At 56.5% G+C, this 16,358-nt stretch overlaps 7 protein-coding genes across 7 annotated transcripts; 5 read left to right on the top strand and 2 right to left on the bottom strand.

The window, feature by feature from the left end:
- Positions 1 to 1,022: 1,022 nt before the first annotated feature.
- L226DRAFT_473347 (uncharacterized protein) lies at positions 1,023 to 1,620 on the top strand (the record flags this gene model as incomplete). Its single annotated transcript, XM_067676516.1, has 2 exons — positions 1,023 to 1,097; positions 1,156 to 1,620. 2 exons carry the CDS (start codon positions 1,023 to 1,025, stop codon positions 1,618 to 1,620), a joined length of 540 nt encoding a protein of 179 aa, XP_067529045.1.
- A 1,857-nt stretch (positions 1,621 to 3,477) lies between these two features.
- On the top strand, positions 3,478 to 4,943 carry L226DRAFT_342442 (uncharacterized protein). Its single transcript, XM_067674089.1, has one exon. It carries the CDS (start codon positions 3,620 to 3,622, stop codon positions 4,670 to 4,672), a length of 1,053 nt encoding a protein of 350 aa, XP_067529044.1. The 5' UTR covers positions 3,478 to 3,619; the 3' UTR covers positions 4,673 to 4,943.
- A 772-nt stretch (positions 4,944 to 5,715) lies between these two features.
- Positions 5,716 to 8,378, top strand: L226DRAFT_540657 (uncharacterized protein; the record flags this gene model as incomplete). Its single annotated transcript, XM_067681916.1, has 7 exons — positions 5,716 to 6,328; positions 6,388 to 6,756; positions 6,813 to 6,995; positions 7,048 to 7,136; positions 7,215 to 7,814; positions 7,846 to 7,850; positions 8,231 to 8,378. Coding segments are annotated over exons 1-7 (1,550 nt in total), but the record flags the coding sequence as incomplete, so codon positions are not given.
- A 193-nt stretch (positions 8,379 to 8,571) lies between these two features.
- L226DRAFT_617488 (uncharacterized protein) lies at positions 8,572 to 10,190 on the bottom strand (the record flags this gene model as incomplete). Its single annotated transcript, XM_067687042.1, has 2 exons — positions 8,572 to 9,016; positions 9,834 to 10,190. The coding sequence occupies 2 exons, from the start codon at positions 10,188 to 10,190 to the stop codon at positions 8,711 to 8,713; spliced, it is 663 nt and encodes a 220-aa protein (XP_067529042.1). The 3' UTR covers positions 8,572 to 8,710.
- Positions 10,191 to 10,514: 324 nt separating this feature from the next.
- On the top strand, positions 10,515 to 12,368 carry L226DRAFT_342295 (uncharacterized protein). The gene is made up of 5 exons (XM_067674088.1): positions 10,515 to 10,919; positions 10,974 to 11,732; positions 11,858 to 11,897; positions 11,947 to 12,060; positions 12,162 to 12,368. Exons 1-4 carry the CDS (start codon positions 10,783 to 10,785, stop codon positions 11,953 to 11,955), a joined length of 945 nt encoding a protein of 314 aa, XP_067529041.1. The 5' UTR covers positions 10,515 to 10,782; the 3' UTR covers positions 11,956 to 12,060; positions 12,162 to 12,368.
- A 456-nt stretch (positions 12,369 to 12,824) lies between these two features.
- Positions 12,825 to 14,722, top strand: L226DRAFT_473375 (protein kinase subdomain-containing protein PKL CAK Fmp29; the record flags this gene model as incomplete). The annotated part of the gene is made up of 3 exons (XM_067676517.1): positions 12,825 to 13,036; positions 13,089 to 13,720; positions 13,776 to 14,722. The coding sequence occupies 3 exons, from the start codon at positions 12,825 to 12,827 to the stop codon at positions 14,720 to 14,722; spliced, it is 1,791 nt and encodes a 596-aa protein (XP_067529040.1).
- A 633-nt stretch (positions 14,723 to 15,355) lies between these two features.
- L226DRAFT_540653 (uncharacterized protein) lies at positions 15,356 to 16,253 on the bottom strand. The gene is made up of 4 exons (XM_067681915.1): positions 15,847 to 16,253; positions 15,707 to 15,788; positions 15,588 to 15,623; positions 15,356 to 15,527 (listed from the first exon to the last, which is right to left on the bottom strand). The coding sequence occupies exons 1-2, from the start codon at positions 16,201 to 16,203 to the stop codon at positions 15,729 to 15,731; spliced, it is 417 nt and encodes a 138-aa protein (XP_067529039.1). The 5' UTR covers positions 16,204 to 16,253; the 3' UTR covers positions 15,356 to 15,527; positions 15,588 to 15,623; positions 15,707 to 15,728.
- Positions 16,254 to 16,358: the final 105 nt, after the last annotated feature.

The following is a 16,358-nucleotide window of genomic DNA, read 5'->3' as shown; positions in this document are numbered from 1 at the left end:
GAGTAAGCGACGTTTCTCAACGGTTCGAGACGCTTGCCTCAGTTCGACCTGTATGGCCTTCATCAGTATCCGACATTCGTCGGCCGACAGAGTCAATCCAATATATTCACACTGGACACATGGAACACATGAAAAGAAGATCCATCCGATGTCGGGGCGTGCTTCCACCTGTGGCGGCGACTGCGACCAAGTGAGAGCGGTATGAACCGGTGGCACATGAGAGGTGGCGGACATTGGTTCACTCCGACGTGCGAACACATGGGCGCACCATGAGAAGGACGGTCACATTGCATACTACCATGTATGGCATGGCAGCAAGACATTCCGGCATGCTCAGTTGGCCGAAGAAGAGCCTGGATCGTCGTGAGTCGTCAGCGTATGAGATACACGTGGCGCTGGTGCACGTACTTGCTTACCTGTCGAGAAAGGAACATGCGGCGAGCCTCCTGCTTGCGCTTAAAACTTGGGTATACGTTGTCTTCGATCTACAGTCACCTCAGAAGAGGACGGCCCGGTCTTGATTAGAGAACAGCCTGGCCTGTGACTGGTTGCCGAGCTATAGTCGGAAGTCGAAAATATATGTCGAGTAAGTCCCAGAAGTATCATAGGAATATGCGTCGTGGCACAGGAAAGAATGTGAGTGTGGAACAAGAAGTGGACGGGACGCTGAGGAAGGAGGAGGACAGGATGAGGTACGATCATGCCGGCAGGAGGCAGACAGCTATTGCAATGAGTTGCTGTGTCTGTTCTATGCTTCGAAGGATGGATGCATAGCAAGAGGAAGTATGAGGATGGTCGAAGTTGAGGACAGAGATCCGAATCGCGTTGTCTTGACCCTAGACGCCCGGAGGCTGTGGCGTGAGGCGGCGCAGGCGAAGTTGACCGCGAACCAGTGCCTCCAACGCCGCCGCTGGCACCGGCGGTCTACATGAGGCTCTCTCTTTGAGACGGTATATAGACCCTCGCATGCTTCTGTCCAGATATCCGTACCTCGCCTCCACCGCCTTACTACTTGCATCACCATGCCTAACCCCGACCTCCTCACCTACCGCTACAACGGACATATGGTCTACGTCACCCCGGCCAAATCCTACGAGGTATTCTCCTGCTGGCTCTATCTCTTAGGATCACGCCTCCTTACATTGTGCATTACAGCAAGGGATTGAGTTCGCGCAGAGCGTCTTCCCCGAGCTCGCCTCCATCGAGCCGGAACACATCTCCATCTGCGTGAATGGCTGCGTCCAACGTCAGCGCACGCTCATCCGTATCGGTCCCATGGCATGGGCATCCGTCGTCCCCACACTGGCGCGTTACGAGGTTCTTGAGGTGATCATCAAGAATCCGGAGATCGTCGTCGATTCCGTAGACCCAGCGGACGCGGACGGGCTCCCAAACTACGAAGACGTGAAGGAGAAGACCGGGTCGAGCGACTTCCTCGCACCTTCACGAGGGCCTTCACCCCATAAGAAGTTCATCCCGCTTCCCGAGATGCAGCGCATTGCGGAGAAGAACGCGGCGAGGTCACGATCTCCTTCTCCCGCCACATCGAGACCATCGAGCGCGAGTTCGAGTTCCATCTCAGACTGGGCCAAGAGCCTGTTCGGCAAAAAGGCCGAGTGACTCTGAACGCTACTGTAGATTAACCTACTCACCTGTTGAGCTACCCTATACCCCTTCTATCTGTTGCTCCGCATCGTTGACTTCCCTACCTTATCCCTTCTCTTGCCATGTAACATTGTGTACGATCATCTTCTAGGACCTCTGCGCTCATCATCCGCTTCTTGTGACAACATCAGCCTGAGCTGTAGTGCGACTACTTACCTTATACATCGTTGTCTCCGTCTGCACCCTATGCCGCCGTTCAACTTTCTTAAGCGTCTAGGATGATTTGCATCCTTCGATACGAGGCTGTGCCCCCGGTCTACGCTAAGTTCCGCAGTTTCTCCCCCACACTCGTGGCTTCGCTGACATATTCCTATGCTCATATAGCTGGAAACTAGCTCCCGATCTGCACCGCAAATCTTATACTTCCTACGACGCCGCTCCGGAAACACTGCCAATAGTCGGCAGGAGCCTATGAATCGGCAGCGAAGTGCGAAGTCTCGTATTGCCTCCGCGCCCCGTCATCGGAGCGCGCCGAATCCGAGTACGATTCTGACTGGTCACCACATGCCTGTCACAATCCGGGCGCGGGTGTACCCTTCAGACTCCGTGATCCTGGTATGGTGAGCATCGCTATCTGTCCGGCGAGGAACTTCGACGAGGAAGTTTGACAGGGAAACTGGTATCGGTTGAATGCCAGCCAGACACAGGAACAGGTTCGCCGCGTGCCGGGGTCATGCTTCCTCGAGGGTTTCAACATACTAGGCTTCCATTGAACTAGTGGAGCTTCCCGAAGCCTTGACATTGGTTTCTCTCCCTACTAAGACCTGGCAGGCCCCACGATGATATCTCCAGTGGCGCAGTATCGTGGCATCCCACTGAAGCAACCTAGTGTAAGCGTAGGCGGACCATCTCGTTCTCATAGATCGAGGTGCTCATCGATATGCTAACGTCACTGCGCAGGACGAATGCACCCCCGGGTCCGGAGCTTGCGTCGATGCCTACAGAAGTACCCCCTCGCCACGTTCAAACGCCCCGGTCCGATATACCTCCAGCGAAGCACCACGTCCTGAATCTGAATGGGCGCCGATGAGATCGATGAGGTCTATCCTCGGGTGCCTGAATCAATGAGATGCACACGATGCAACACTTGGGGCAAGAGGGCTACATATACGGCACAGTTACGAGTCCTGCCCACCAGCGCAATATGTAGAACAGTCTTCGCCGATCGTCCTTTGGACTCCAGTGAGACCAGTGGTCGCCTGAGGCTCCGATGTTATAGCTGTGGTCAGATAGTGCCGACGACATTGTATCCTAGGACACGGTGGCGCTTCCAGAAGCACTTGGTCATAGCGGTACGCCGGGGTACTTGCCATCTGTCTAGGATCGTAACTGAAACTTTCATGGGTGCCTAGACGGGCTCGCGGATACTCCAGATTCGGGCCCTGAGGAACCGGCAGGCGAAACCGCTGGATATATACCAGTATCCGTCCCAATGACTCGAGACGTATTCATGCACGAGCTGCTTCAAATGTGTGGACGTGAGGTGAGATCAGTTAACAGTAGCAGCTTTTAGCTCGATACCAAACACTGTAGGCAACGCCGGTCATGCTGCGGCACGCCTGCGAACTGTCCCAGGACAAGTACTAGTGTCGTATGTTTGGTGCATCTATCAGCTGAGCATTGCATAGCTCACTGGATTCGCTGCTATTTCTAGGTCGCTGAAATGAATGCTACACCCCATCAGGTTGATGCGCCAGTAAGTATCCGGGTCGTCCTTCAGAAACGCTTTTTGCAAACCTAATCGCCTTCTTTCGGCTCGGTATCCTCTGTAATAGCAATACGAGCATGGTCAGTACAAGTTGAGTGACCATTAGTATCAACTGGCCCAGAACGATCCCGCTCAAGCGCCTCTCAAACCAAGTTGGTACGTGCGTCCTAGGGACCGGGATAGAGCTATGCTGTTGTATATATCCTGCAGCTCCCGGGCCTCAATTGTCCTCCATACACGGACACAATGCTCTTCGCCGCCGTCCTACCATTGCCATTTCGCCCAAGAGCCTCCGGAAGCACGATCCCAGTCGGGCCGCCTCCTTCTCTGTTTTGCACGACCACTGCAGTCGTGTCAAATACAAACACGCATCACGGGCGGAGGAGCTCCAATCGGTCAATCTTTCCCTTCCTCCGCAGCCAGCCGCGCATTTCCGTAGCGCAAACGGTACCACAGCCTGCGGCGTGTGCCACAGGAGAAGACTCGGAGCATTGCCGAGAGCCGGCGCCGGCGTTGTTTGCTCGAGGACGCTCTAAGAGCGACGTCGAGGCCGGGAGGACGCAAAACGCCCAGGACGAGGGCGTAGCTGTGCCACCGCAAACCTGTTCGCGCGCACGTTCCCTGCCCAACATCTTCAGCACCGTGTACCTTCCTTGCCTGAGCAAGGCAAACGCTCCTTCCTCACCTACTTCCTTCCAGGGTTCTCGCTCGAGGGAATCGTCTCCCGTGATCGTAAACAGGCACTCTCGAGAGCCGGAGGACGATGGCGACGAGTCTGCCGATCCTGTGCTGCCGCGATCGGTCAGGCCCGTTTCGGAGGACCCCTGGGACGCGCTTGAAGAGGTCGCCGCGTTCGTGCGAGGGTTAGACTCCCCAACTAGCCCTTCCTCCCGCCGAGACCTCTCGTTCGGTACACCGTCACCTAAGACGCGTCCTCACCAGATACCTGAGGTCGAGTTACTCCCGCCATTGTCGCCGTTATGGCGTGATACGGAGGGGTGTCCAAAGACCCTGAGCGCGTGCTCGGCGGAAGAGTTGACCAATCCCGGGTCTTCCTGGCAGTATCGGCGAGAGGATATAGTGCCAGAGGTGGCGTCGTCTGTTGAGGAGAAGGTATGTGTAGCCGCATGCATCCGTATCGGGATACTGAAATATAGGTCTTCCGTTCGTCTCCCAGAGGCTCCAGCATGGGGACCCCGCAGTTGCATCCGCCGTGCACGAGGACTCCTCGGACTCCATAGTATTATGGAGTGCGAATGCTTGCACCGAGATTGGATGTTGGAGCACACTTTCCGATGAGTGCCCCAGCAGCCCAGTTGGTCGCCTGCCTGACGCAAACACGGTCGTCGACAACAGTCCACAGGCTCGTCGACGCCGCCGACAACCTCTCGTTGTCTCGAACTCTGACCAGCGCGAGCAACTCGACATCGTACTGAACCTCATCTCCGCGCGCGAACACGAGGCCTCTCAGACTCCTGGAGGCAACCTTTCCTGTACATCAGCTGAGGCGGTTGGTCAGAAACGTAGGGATGGTCCCTCGCTCCCGATTATGTGCCGGCGCCGTCGTCGGAGACCTACGTTGGTGGTCTCGAACCCGGACGAGAAGGATTATAGCTATACGCAGCACTACCCCGGTTTGGGGGCCGGGGCGTGGAGTGGGATAGCGGATGGGCAAGTTTGCTCATGACGAATTCTTCGAAACATCAATCAATTCTTGGTATCTTCACGCCAAGTATTTGGTCCTAGGCTCAGTTACCGACTCACTGAGGGCCACGCGATGTATGATAGTTTTCTAGCATTGGGTCCGTAGAACCTATGCGGCTTCGCTGATTCTTTCGTTCTACATGCCAATTAGCTCAGTTCTTTGTCTTCGGATATATTCTTGTTTTCTTTTGCCATGGTGCCATACACAGGCGTTGGCAGCTTCAAACACGCTCATACATTTGTTTCTATTCTGTCTCTTGCGGAGAGCCCTTCGAGTTACCCGGGTGCTTCTGCGCGCGTCTGGGCGCTAACTCGGTTTGTTCCTGACCATCACGACACTACGACCGAAGCACTCAGCAAGCAGAGAGTGGAATGACGCATCCGATGCATGCTCACGCGCTCAGGGACTGCGAATGCATCGGTACGAGCGACTGCGGTAAGTCATCGGGCCTCGGCTCAGTCTCTCCTCCATCGAAGCGCGACGGTAAGATAATCGAGACCCAGGCCGCAGGCAACCTTCTCATACCGCGGTACAAGAAACCGGATGCTCTAAACGATACCCTTTTTCCTGTTGCTTTACGTACTCGGGCAGCCAGACTTGAAGACCTCCAATAGGCTTCGCATTTCCCCCGCTCAGCATCCTGGCTACAACACGTTTTCTCGGTCCGTCACCCTTCCTTGCTCGACGGCTTACGCTCCGACGCTCTCGCAACACACTGCACGAACTCTCTTTGTGTTTGAAGCTTGTTCTCAGCGGACCTAGCGACATGGACGGTGAGAGTCTCGATAAGGCAACCACCCTAGTCCTTCCTTCAACCTCGCCGCGAACACGTTGCCGGGTCACGGCCCTCATACTCGGCATCCTACCGCAGCGTCCAGCTCGTGCTTCAATGCATGGCTTCGTGTTGCCGCTGGCTTCCTGAACGAGAACGGAGCTTGAGGATCTGGGCCTATCGATAGTGCAGCAGGTTGCGATTACGTTCGCAGGCTCTGGGGTCTTATAACGCGATCGTGTACTCGTCCATCATCCCATCGGCATCACAGTTCATGGGCGACTCGAGTCCCTTCAATTTCAACTCCATCATCAGCTCGTTTACTTCAATGCCACCCAAGTCCAACCGGAACAACTCTTCCGGGGGCAGAGCCACCCCAGGCGGAGGCGGCGGCGGGAACAACGCCCGAACTGGCAATAGCAAGCAAGACGATCGAAACAACAAGGAGAAGGAGAAGGATGCGAAGAAGAATCAACAGGTGCGTGGTTCAATCCGTCGCGGTCGGTGCAGCGACATCCGGCTCTTACACCAAACAAGTCCGGCAATGGCGCCCTAGGCACTCCGCTGCCGTCTCCGCCGCTCAGTCCGACTCGTAGTCGGATTTCGAGTGGGCAACTACCTCCACCTGGAACCGGAACGGGCTCTGATGAAGCCAGCGGCGAGAAGAAGCCTGCGAGCGACACTCAGAACGCTGCAGCTGCCTCCGCAGTGGGCGCAACGGGAGCCGCTTCGACGACTGCCACTGCGCCCTTGACAGGGGATCGAAATCAAGCCGCTGCAGCCATCTCCGAGCTGCTGAACGGCATGCGCAGCACCATCGGTCTCATGGCGCAGACGTTCGATAATCTCCAAGGCACGGCAGACCACGTTGCCGCCCTCGGTCCTGCTGTCGACGCGCACTTCCAGGTACGTCTAACCGTGTATTGCAGCTTCGCTTTCACTCATTCGAATGCGTGTACTAGGTGCAAGCGGTCAAGGCAGAGGTTGCACATCGAATGCAAGCCCAAGAGACCCGCATGCAGGAGGAAAAGGAGAGGCTGCAGGAGCAGCTCAAGGCGCACATCCGGGAGACGCTCCGTCCCCTGGCAGACAAGATCGTCGCGGATGTCGTCAAGCGCGAAGTATCCGAACGTGTCAAGAAGCAGGTGTGTGGATCGCGAGGATGCTTATATTCGTTCTAACAGACGTGTTGTATAGTTGTCCGAAAAGATTCCTGCCTCGCTCGGCGATGAGATTCGCGAGCGCAAGCTGCAGGTCCTACAAGCGAAGCAAAGGCTTCATAATTCGTACGTATTTGTGCCTCTTTTATCTTCTAGTTGGCTAGTGCGACTGATACTCCCTCGCGCATTCAACCACTACTACAGCGAAGCTCGGCGCCACAACGCCCTCATCCGCGCGTCCGGTCTCGACGAGCCGTTACAGGCTCTTCTCCGCCCCCTGGACATCCCCGCCTCTACCTCTGGCGCTACTTCTCTGCCTACCCCTCCCGCCACGGCCCCATCGACGATGTCCGCGGCTTCTCTCAGGGCACAGGTGGGCGCTGCAGGCCGCGACTCCACGCGGCTCTCTGTGAACACCAACACCACGTCCGCGCGTCCCACGAATTCGCCGCGGTCTGCAGTCGCAACCACCACGCCCGGGGGAACACGCGTCGCTCCGAGTCAGCTTGTCCCACCCACGCCGTCTCCCCTCTTTCCGCCGAACCTGTCGACCCTCGTCTCGCTCGGCCCGGAAGAGGTCAAGGCTCTAGTCCGCGAGTACGGCTTGGTGTCCAAGGACGGTGGCGCGGACGACGACGACGACAACGTGCCTCTCGCAGCGACGCGCGGCGGAGCTCGTGGAGGTAAGGCTCGGCCGATCAGCCACATGACCAATGTGAGCGACGCGGGGCAGAGCTGGGTGGAGGCTGGGTTGGATGGGACGAGGGAGGATGATCTGAACAAGTTCATGCGGTATATTGGGGTGAGTCGTGTTTCTTCCCGCATTTTTGCTGGTTTGGTGCCAGTGGCACGTGCAGCTGGTAGCAGTCCGAGTTATGAGCTCGCTCGCCCTGCCATCTCTTTCTTGGCTTCTCCACCTTGGAGTTCGTTTTCCTCCCCCGCCCGAACACTCGCTGACTTCTTGTCCTCTGCTCTCGCCATGCATTCCAACTCGGACACCTTAACCCGACATGGATCTTCAACGAAACCGTCGACCTCGATTCAAACGTGTGGGTCTCCATGGGCGCCGCCCTCATCCTCTCTGCCCTCTTCCTCTCCCACTCGCTCGCGCTCGCCTCCAACGTCGGAATCTGACTTCGCTCGACCCGCTTTCTCTCATCCTTCTCTTTCTCCCACTCGCTCCCATTGCGTCTCCCTCGGTCCGCGTACCTCATGCACAGGTAGGATTCCAAGTGCTTCCCTCGTCGCCCATCATTACCCTCGGCGACGGCACGTCCGCGAGCTTCAGCACGGGGATCCCGACCAGCCCCGGCGGGCTGATGCGCTCTCCGCTCGTCGAGCGGCCAGAGGTTGCCTTCGTTCGATGACTTGCATGCGTATCGTTTGTATGAGTGGACTTGTCTCGTTGACGCTGTACAATATCCGGCTGTGTTCATGTTTCTTGGTTGTGTTGTGCTTTGGCTTCCTGCTCTCTGGTTATGTTTGCTCATGCCATCCTTGTATGTACTTCTAGTGTCCAGATCCGCTCTTGTTTGTACAATGTTGTGTTGTTCTGAATAAACGACTTCACTTTATACATGAGGAGCGCGATGCCAGGAAATACAACACATCCATCTTACAATTCCGATGCTCCAAGGGATACAATCATCGCGGCTCTATCGTACATCCAACTCACGCTCGTACAAGCCTCCACACGCCGCCTAGAAGGTCTTCTGCGGGGTCTTATCCGTGCCGCTCCCGTACGTGCGCACGTCCTCCCTGTTGTCCTCACGCGCGTCGGCCTTGAACGCCTGCACGTCCGGGCTGTCCATCATGCCCGCGACCTTGTCCGCCTGGAACTTCTTGAACGCGAACCCGGGGCCCGTGTGCGAGTAGTCCTTCCCGTTCGCCTGGTCCTTGTGGTACTTGACCTGGATGAAGTCCGACTCGGCGGTTGCGGGGTCGAGCGAGAGCGAGACGAGGGCGTTGATCGTCGTGGACTTGACCTTTCCGGGGAACGTCCAGGTCTGGGGGGAAGGAGGCAAAGTAGGAGGGATGATTGTCAGGGACGGACGAAGATGGTTCACCAAGGAAACCGATCCGACAACGACGCGAAAGCACGACATTCGCAGGAGAGTAGCGTCCGACATCGTTGATCCAGGAAGTGCGTCGCAAGCAAAGGGGTTGTGATGCATGTTTAATATTGAGAACTTCAAGGAGGGCTGCTTGTCGAGATGCATGCGTTCAAGGGGCCTCGTCGACGCTCCCAGGAAAAGTCCCTATATGCGCATGCCGCATGGGCAATTCATGAACGGAGAAAAGAGCGGTTCGAGACTGTCGAGGACGTGCGTATAGCTGCGCATCGCAATCAAGCGAAATGGGAACCTGAGAGACAGGAAGTCCGAGCTCAACTCTTTCGCTGTACCACATCACCGGAAGGATGTAGCACTACGACATCGAATCTCGCATCTTTGCCTCCCAAAGGCAGACAGCATCTGGAGCGACAGCACAATAGAGACAGATACGTGATTCAGCCGCCTCACGCGGTGGTGCGGAGACCTGAAGGTACGCGTGGGTATATGCGCGTTCGCCTCGCATCTCGGGGGACAAGGGACTGTTGAAAACAAGCGAGCGGACAAAGGAGACATGGATTGCGCGCCACGATGAAATAGGGAGAGTATGAGAGCACACTCATCTGGGTCCAAGTTGACTGAGGCGAGGCCCATGGCAGGGACATCTACCGCGGTGGGAACGAAGGGCGTTGCGTGGACCTCGGGTTGCGGGGTGCGATAGATGAAGGAGGAAGAGAGAAGGAGAAGAAAAGAGACAAGACAGAAGGCAGACCTGCTCGTTCTTGAACTGAATAAGGAGGGGGTCATTCTTGACGACCTGGTAGCCCTCGTTCTTGCTGGAGTGGAAGAGCTTGGGGAGGGCAAACCACTGACCAGCCATCTTGTAGCGATCATTGGCGTAGACGAACTGGTCATCATAGACACAGTCGGGGGTGTAGCGTTCGACACGGCGACGGGTAGGCTGGCAGGAGTAGAGGGCAAGGATGTCGTCGAGGAGAGCCTGGCGAGCGGAGTTGAGGGGAAGAGACTTGGAGGGATCGGGCTTGTAGTCGTCGGTGGAGGACGTCTGGCGAACCTCGAAGTTCTCGCCGGGGAGAGAGGAGTCGTTGGGGAGCTGGGACGTGGACATGACGCGGAGCTGGCTGCGGATGGCGGCGACGGCGGGAGCGAGAGAGTGCAGCGCATGCGAGGGGACTTATATACTGTAGGCGTCGGGCTTGCTCTCGTCGTCCTCGTGAGCGCCGTCGACCAGCTCCGCCATTGTCGGCGACTGTTCGCGCACGTCTCGTACAGCGGGCAAGCCTATCAGGAGTACGTCCCCACATTCCACCGTATGGTCGACCCAATCCGTCAAATGCGCAATGTCTACAAGCTTCTTTGTGCCCGATGACCAAGCAGCAGGACAATGTCAGGTACCTCGACCCCGAGTACTCCATCAGCCCCGAGCAGACGTTCACGGCATGGTCGTTGTTGGCCAACCCGGCATCGGGAGCCTGCCCCACCGACGATGACTACAAGGCAAATCCTTCTTCATTCCGTACGCCTATGCACTCGCCTTACAGCGTGGTATCCCTATCGTGTTTTGCTTCCTTGAAAGCCAATGCTGGATTGCCGACGAACACGGCTTCAGGGAAGTACTCTTCAAAAATTATCATGTATCCCTGCCGCCAAACACGCTGGTCTTGGTCGACTCCATCAAACCGCCCGACCAATTAAGCTCCATGCGGTACAATCCCGGAGGCTTCGTGGTTCAGGCCGTATCCCCTGCACTTGAAGATCGCTGTAGATGGAGGGAGCGGCGAGGTGGTGTGACGTGGATTATGACTACCTGGACTCGAGAACAAGTCTCTTCACTGCAGTGCGTAGCTATTCGTCCTGCATACCGTATACTCACGTTCGATCTTTTCCCCAGGCAACTCCGTCAATCATTGGACCTGGCTCCATGGACGCAGAGCCCAGAGTGGTTCACTCCTCTCGAACTGTATGATCTTCTGGGCCCGTGCACGAGATCCTGCTTCTGGAGCGTATACCAACGCATGAAGTCGCCCACCGGAACCTCTCTCAATGCGCATCTGCTTCGCGGACCGCTCAGTGAGGGTCTCGGTGACTGGACACTATTCGCCGATGCGAACCATCTCTTGTCTGCTTTGGGACCTGGTTCGGCGACGCTGTTGGAACATCTGTCGAGCTTTCACATTTTTTCTTCGCTACCCCCCCCCCCCCCCCCCCCCCCCCCCCCCCCCCCCCCCCCCCCCCGAGTCAACCCGTCCTGCGTCACAATGACACCGTCCTTGAGGTATGAGATCCCCACGCAATTTCTTCGACTCTGTCTGGCAATGCATTATCGCCAATACGCCAAGCGGGCGGGGCGGAATCTGTTTAAGACCGAGTGTCCGTTCACCCAGGTCGCCATCGCGATGCTCTTCAACCCACTCGTCCTCAATCTTCTCATTGCGACCGAAAAGGGGCTGGAGTGCACGCTCTCTTTGACAACACGACCTTTCGCCTCGGACCTGGCCTTCCGGCTCAATCCGACGTTGTGGACCCGAGGAGCCACCACGACGGCTGCGTTCCGCCCTGTCGACAATCGCATCTATATTTTGCCTGAGGACTATCCCTCCATTGGCGCGTTCGTCGTGACCGAGGACACGAGGCGCGTCACCCTAGTGTCGTGGTTGTTACACCTGAACACGGCAGGGCCATAGCGAGAACCAACCACCCGCTGCAGGTGGCACAGCAACAGTCCCAGTCCGCGCACCGCGGCGTCCACGAAGTTCCGGTTGGTTGGCTGTCGAGCCGGATCGACAATCGTTTCGATTCAGATGTGCAAGCGGTGGTGAGCTTCTTTCCTCCACGCTGAGGCCTCTCTCTCACGTCTTGCCTAGACTCCCTAGGCCAACTTGCCCATCGCGAAAGACAAGAGAGCTTTGGAATCGACGATGGAAGGAGACGGTCGGAGCCAGGGCAAAGATCAGCCTGCTGCGAAGAAGCAGAACACTGTGCGTCTCGTGCCTTCGCATGCTGCAAGTGAAAGCTAACGTTCGCATGCGCTGCCGATGGCATTTCGTCGTTGGCCAATTGTGTCACCTCTGCGCTCTAGGGACTCTCGGAGGATACACATGACAGTGCATCCTGACTGGCCGATGCCCGTTCGCATGACGAAACCACTACGCGGAGTGAGGCCCCTCGCGTCGCGCTCCCTACTACCATCACCACCACCAGCAATGACCTAGCATCCTCTCGTCTGAACTCGGCTCTTGCTGTACACTACACTCGTCCTAACTACTATACTCGCAGCCAAAACTAAAATCATATGCTACGATCCCTCCCCGGCCCGCCTACCATCCTTCAACATCGAAAGATCGACCTCACCTGTGGGCGATGCTTGCACACCGGTCACAACCTTTTAAGCATGGAGCTAACGGTCCAGTTAGCTTCCGAGCACCTCGCTTCTGGCTGACCTCAACAGATTCATCTTCGAGGAGCTCCGAGGCATGCTGCTTCGGGACTTCCAGGGCATCCGCGACATGCTGGGGTTCGACAACACTCCCCCGCAGGCTCACCTTCGCTGTCGAAACGCAGGAGCCCACACAGGTGAGCGGCTCGAGAACTCGAAAGTATGCCGTCTCTCGACATGCACCTAGGCCGGAGTAGCTCCAAGGACTCGGAGGGCCGTGATAGTGCGCCACGTGACCATAGACAGTCGCCAGTGCAGCGTCTCTATGATTGGCCAGCGCATCTTTCTTCCGGCCCCCGCACAATCATGTCCTGTCTTCGGAGAGCGAGGCCTGTCTTTGACTTACCAATCTTGCAGCCTCTGCGCCGTCCTCACACCTCACCGCGTTCATTTCATGTATTCTCCGACTCGAGCCTTATCGCCACCGCAACCCGTTGCTTGCCACGTCGCACGTTTTCCGCCATGGCGCATCCTCGCAGCGACAACGACCTCTTCGAATATACGTCAGGGCGGTGGCTGTAAGTCTCAAGCATATTATTCTGCGGGACATGCACCTAACTTGTTGTCCAGCGTTAATGACAAGCTTCGCCACGCTGAGCGCAGGCGTGATTTCAACGTCGATGCGCTACGTCGGCTTGCAGCGGAGTCCGTCAACCGAAGTCCTGATGACATCGAGAGCCTGCGAAAACTAGCCGAGGGCGGGTTCAACCGTGTCTTCCTCATTACCATGCGCGACGGCTTCCGCATGGTGGCCCGCATCCCGTACCCGACTACCATTCCCAAGTACTTCGCTGTTGCTAGTGAAGCGGCTACGCTGGCCTTTCTCCGTTCCGTTGGGGTGCCCACACCGGAGGTTTACGGATACTCCCCTACGCCGGACAACGCAGCGGGAACTGAGTATATCCTCATGCAGCACATAGAAGGCGTTAGCTTGGCAGACGTGTTGCCCGACTTGGATGAAGGGAACATCATCTCCATTCTACGCCAGCTCGTTCAACTGGAGTGGAGTATAATGACGTTAGTATTCAACGCCGGTGGAAGTCTGTACTTTGCCGAAGACCTGGCGAATGCACCCGGGTACCCCTCCGGGCCTACTAAGCCGGGCATCCCGCTCAAAGACGAGCGTTTCTGCATCGGTTCAGAAACAAACCTGTCTCTGTGGTTTGGTCGGAGGTCGGAGCTCGACGTAGACCGAGGACCGTGTACGCCCCTTACCTACCTTCTGTCATTTTTCCTGAAACTAACTGATCGCTCTAGATGCCACGATCGAAGAAACCCTCGTAAGAGGAGCTGAAAAGGAACAAGCGTACTTACGGCGGTTTGGTCGACCGCTGTTGCCCTTCCAGCGCATCAGGAGGGAAGCTTATGGGTACCAGAAACAGCAGCCGTCAGACCACATCGAAAACCTGGACCGTTACCTCCGCATCGCACCGTCGCTGGTTTCCAGAGACAAGAGATTCGACTACTTCTGCATGCGCCATCCCGACCTCCAGCCGAGCAATATCATTGTTTCTCGGTCGCCCGACTCCAACTCGTACGTCATCGCCAGCATCATCGACTGGCAGTACACCTCTATCCTACCTCTGTCTCTGAATGCCGATATACCCAAATGGCTGCAGAACAACGATGGTACTGGCTGGCAAGCCGAGATGCCGCCTTCGTTGCCAGAGAATTTGGACGACATGGACAAAACCCAGCGAGAAAGAGAGTTGGAACTGTACCGTCGCCGCTTTCGCCATTACTACTACGTCGAGCACACGAGGAAGTACAACATCTTTCACTGGGTAGTGTTGGCGGAGGCCGTGGGGACGCTCCGTCGCCGCCTCTTCCGCCACTCCCGTGACCCGTGGGAGGGCGAAACGATCGAGCTGAAGCTTGCGCTGGTACAAGCAACCGAGCACTGGGAGACGCTCGCAGGAGAAGGCGTGCCGTGTCCTATCGCGTTCGACTCCGATGACGCACGCGAGACGATGAAGCTGATTGCGTTGCAGGAGGAGGCGGAGGACTTACTGAAGGTGGCGCGGGACATGATCGGCACGGTCGGGTCGGAGGACTGGGTTCCTGCCGAGTACTACGAGGAGGCTGTGGCGCGCAACAAGAAGTTCAAGGAGGTTGCATTGTCGATGATCGAGGATGACGAGGAACGGGCTCAGAATGCGGCGAACTGGCCCTTCGATGACAGGGACGAGGAGGACTACATGTAATGAGTCGAACTAGACGTTTTGCCAGTATTCCGCCGTGTTGTGTCTAATCTGTCCACTCCTTCCGATAACATTTGTTTGTGTTCCTTTGCTCTAACCGTCATGACATACTCATGTCACCATTTGCATTTGTCACATCAGTCTATGACAGCATCTTCAGCTACATTCCGCAAGATCAAGTATTCTATCCTGTACATCAGACGCGCTCATCTGAAGAGCGTGAACATCAGCAAACGGGGGAGTTGACGATAGGGGAATACGGGCAAGACGACGTGTGCAGGGCGAGGCAGGCTCCAGTCCGAGTACTGGGCGTCTGCATTGCCCAATCGGGAACCGTCTTACTGACAGCCCCCTGTATGATTCCGTCCGACTCGAAGCCGATTGCAATGAGCGCACGGGTTGCCTGGATGATTTCATGACAATATAATCCTCTATAAGAACACCACGAACTACATTTGCTTGCGTGCACAAGTCGAGAGGGTGACCGTCCAACTTCAACGCAGTCGAGAACACCACCGATAAGATAACAGGCTGACGTAAGGCACATTTCAGGCAAGTCGCACATCAGACGCCCACGCGACTTTGGCAGGCCCCCTACAAAACGGGCCTGTCCCGCACTTCTTCTCCTCATCCCGGTCTTATCTCTTTACCACCACCACCCAACCACCTCTACCGTCTCTCCCCTCTCTGTAACTACAACAAGCAGCCGTCCGGGACATCGTCTACCGCCGCATCGAGGAAGCCCGCACACGATGCCTTGGATACCTCGGGGCCATCCTCGGGTGCCAGGTTAGCAGCTACGAAGCAGGTGAGTCTATGCATACAGTGACTATATGCGGTCCAATCTCACTGACATTCACTGGTTCAGTCGTTCTCGCAGGTTATCGAACGTTTTTACTCCCTGGTATGTCTCCAGAGTCTCGTCACCGCCATGTCTGCTGTCCTCACCACCACCCTCTGGTCTGCTGCCCACGCTGTGCGCCCCAGTGCACCTGTCATTTACGCTGCATCACCGTCGGCGGCTATGCGCAGCATGCACGCTCTCCTCAAGCTCGATTATCCCTATGATGTACGTCTCGTATTCCTCTGCCTCCATGCGCTGCTCGAGCACCTCACGCGGCGAGCAGCGACAACAAGAGTGATACTCGAGGACGAATAACAAGATCAGCAGCAGCAGCAAGTGCAAACACTCGCTTTTGCCCGGGACGCAGAGGACGTGACAGCGGTGTTCCTGCAGGAGGACTACCGCGCGCACGTCTACTGCGTGGTGCAGCAAGAGCGCGCAGCACATCGGGGCGGGAGGCAGTACGCCCACCGTCTCCAGACGCTCCTCTCACCTGTCCAGCTGACGTTTGCTGACCTATAGTCTTCACAGGTCCTTGAAGGATATACCGCTGTTTTAACTCGGACACTATTGCGGTACGTTTCTCACTTGTCGCTTGTGGTCTGTGTACGACTCTGTTGCTTGGTGCGACGGTGCCCATGTCACGTTTGCTTGTATCCTACAATTGTAATGTTCGATTATCAATGCCACTATGTTTATTCCATCCAATTCTGACGCGTGCCCGAGAACAAGTGGTTCAGTGATGAATCATGAGAGCCAGCTCTCTTTCTATATATACCGTAAGTACAGTTTCAT

The sequence above is a fragment of the Lentinus tigrinus genome (assembly GCF_003813185.1).
Source record: "Lentinus tigrinus ALCF2SS1-7 unplaced genomic scaffold L226scaffold_62, whole genome shotgun sequence".
Lineage (NCBI taxonomy): Eukaryota > Fungi > Basidiomycota > Agaricomycetes > Polyporales > Polyporaceae > Lentinus > Lentinus tigrinus.
This window is presented reverse-complemented; position numbering and strand designations above follow the sequence as displayed.

Bases quoted from the DNA above. Each gene is read 5' to 3' on its own strand.
- L226DRAFT_342442 (XM_067674089.1), top strand. From the start codon at position 3,620: ATGCTCTTCGCCGCCGTCCTACCATTGCCATTTCGCCCAAGAGCCTCC.
- L226DRAFT_342295 (XM_067674088.1), top strand. From the start codon at position 10,783: ATGCGGTACAATCCCGGAGGCTTCGTGGTTCAGGCCGTATCCCCTGCA. The intron at 10,920-10,973 runs GTGCGTAGCTAT...TCTTTTCCCCAG, and splicing joins GAACAAGTCTCTTCACTGCA to GCAACTCCGTCAATCATTGG. The intron at 11,733-11,857 runs GTGGTTGTTACA...TTGGCTGTCGAG, and splicing joins AGGCGCGTCACCCTAGTGTC to CCGGATCGACAATCGTTTCG.
- L226DRAFT_540653 (XM_067681915.1), bottom strand. From the start codon at position 16,203: ATGGGCACCGTCGCACCAAGCAACAGAGTCGTACACAGACCACAAGCG. The intron at 15,789-15,846 runs CTGCTCGCCGCG...TACGAGACGTAC, and splicing joins GAGTATCACTCTTGTTGTCG to ATCATAGGGATAATCGAGCT.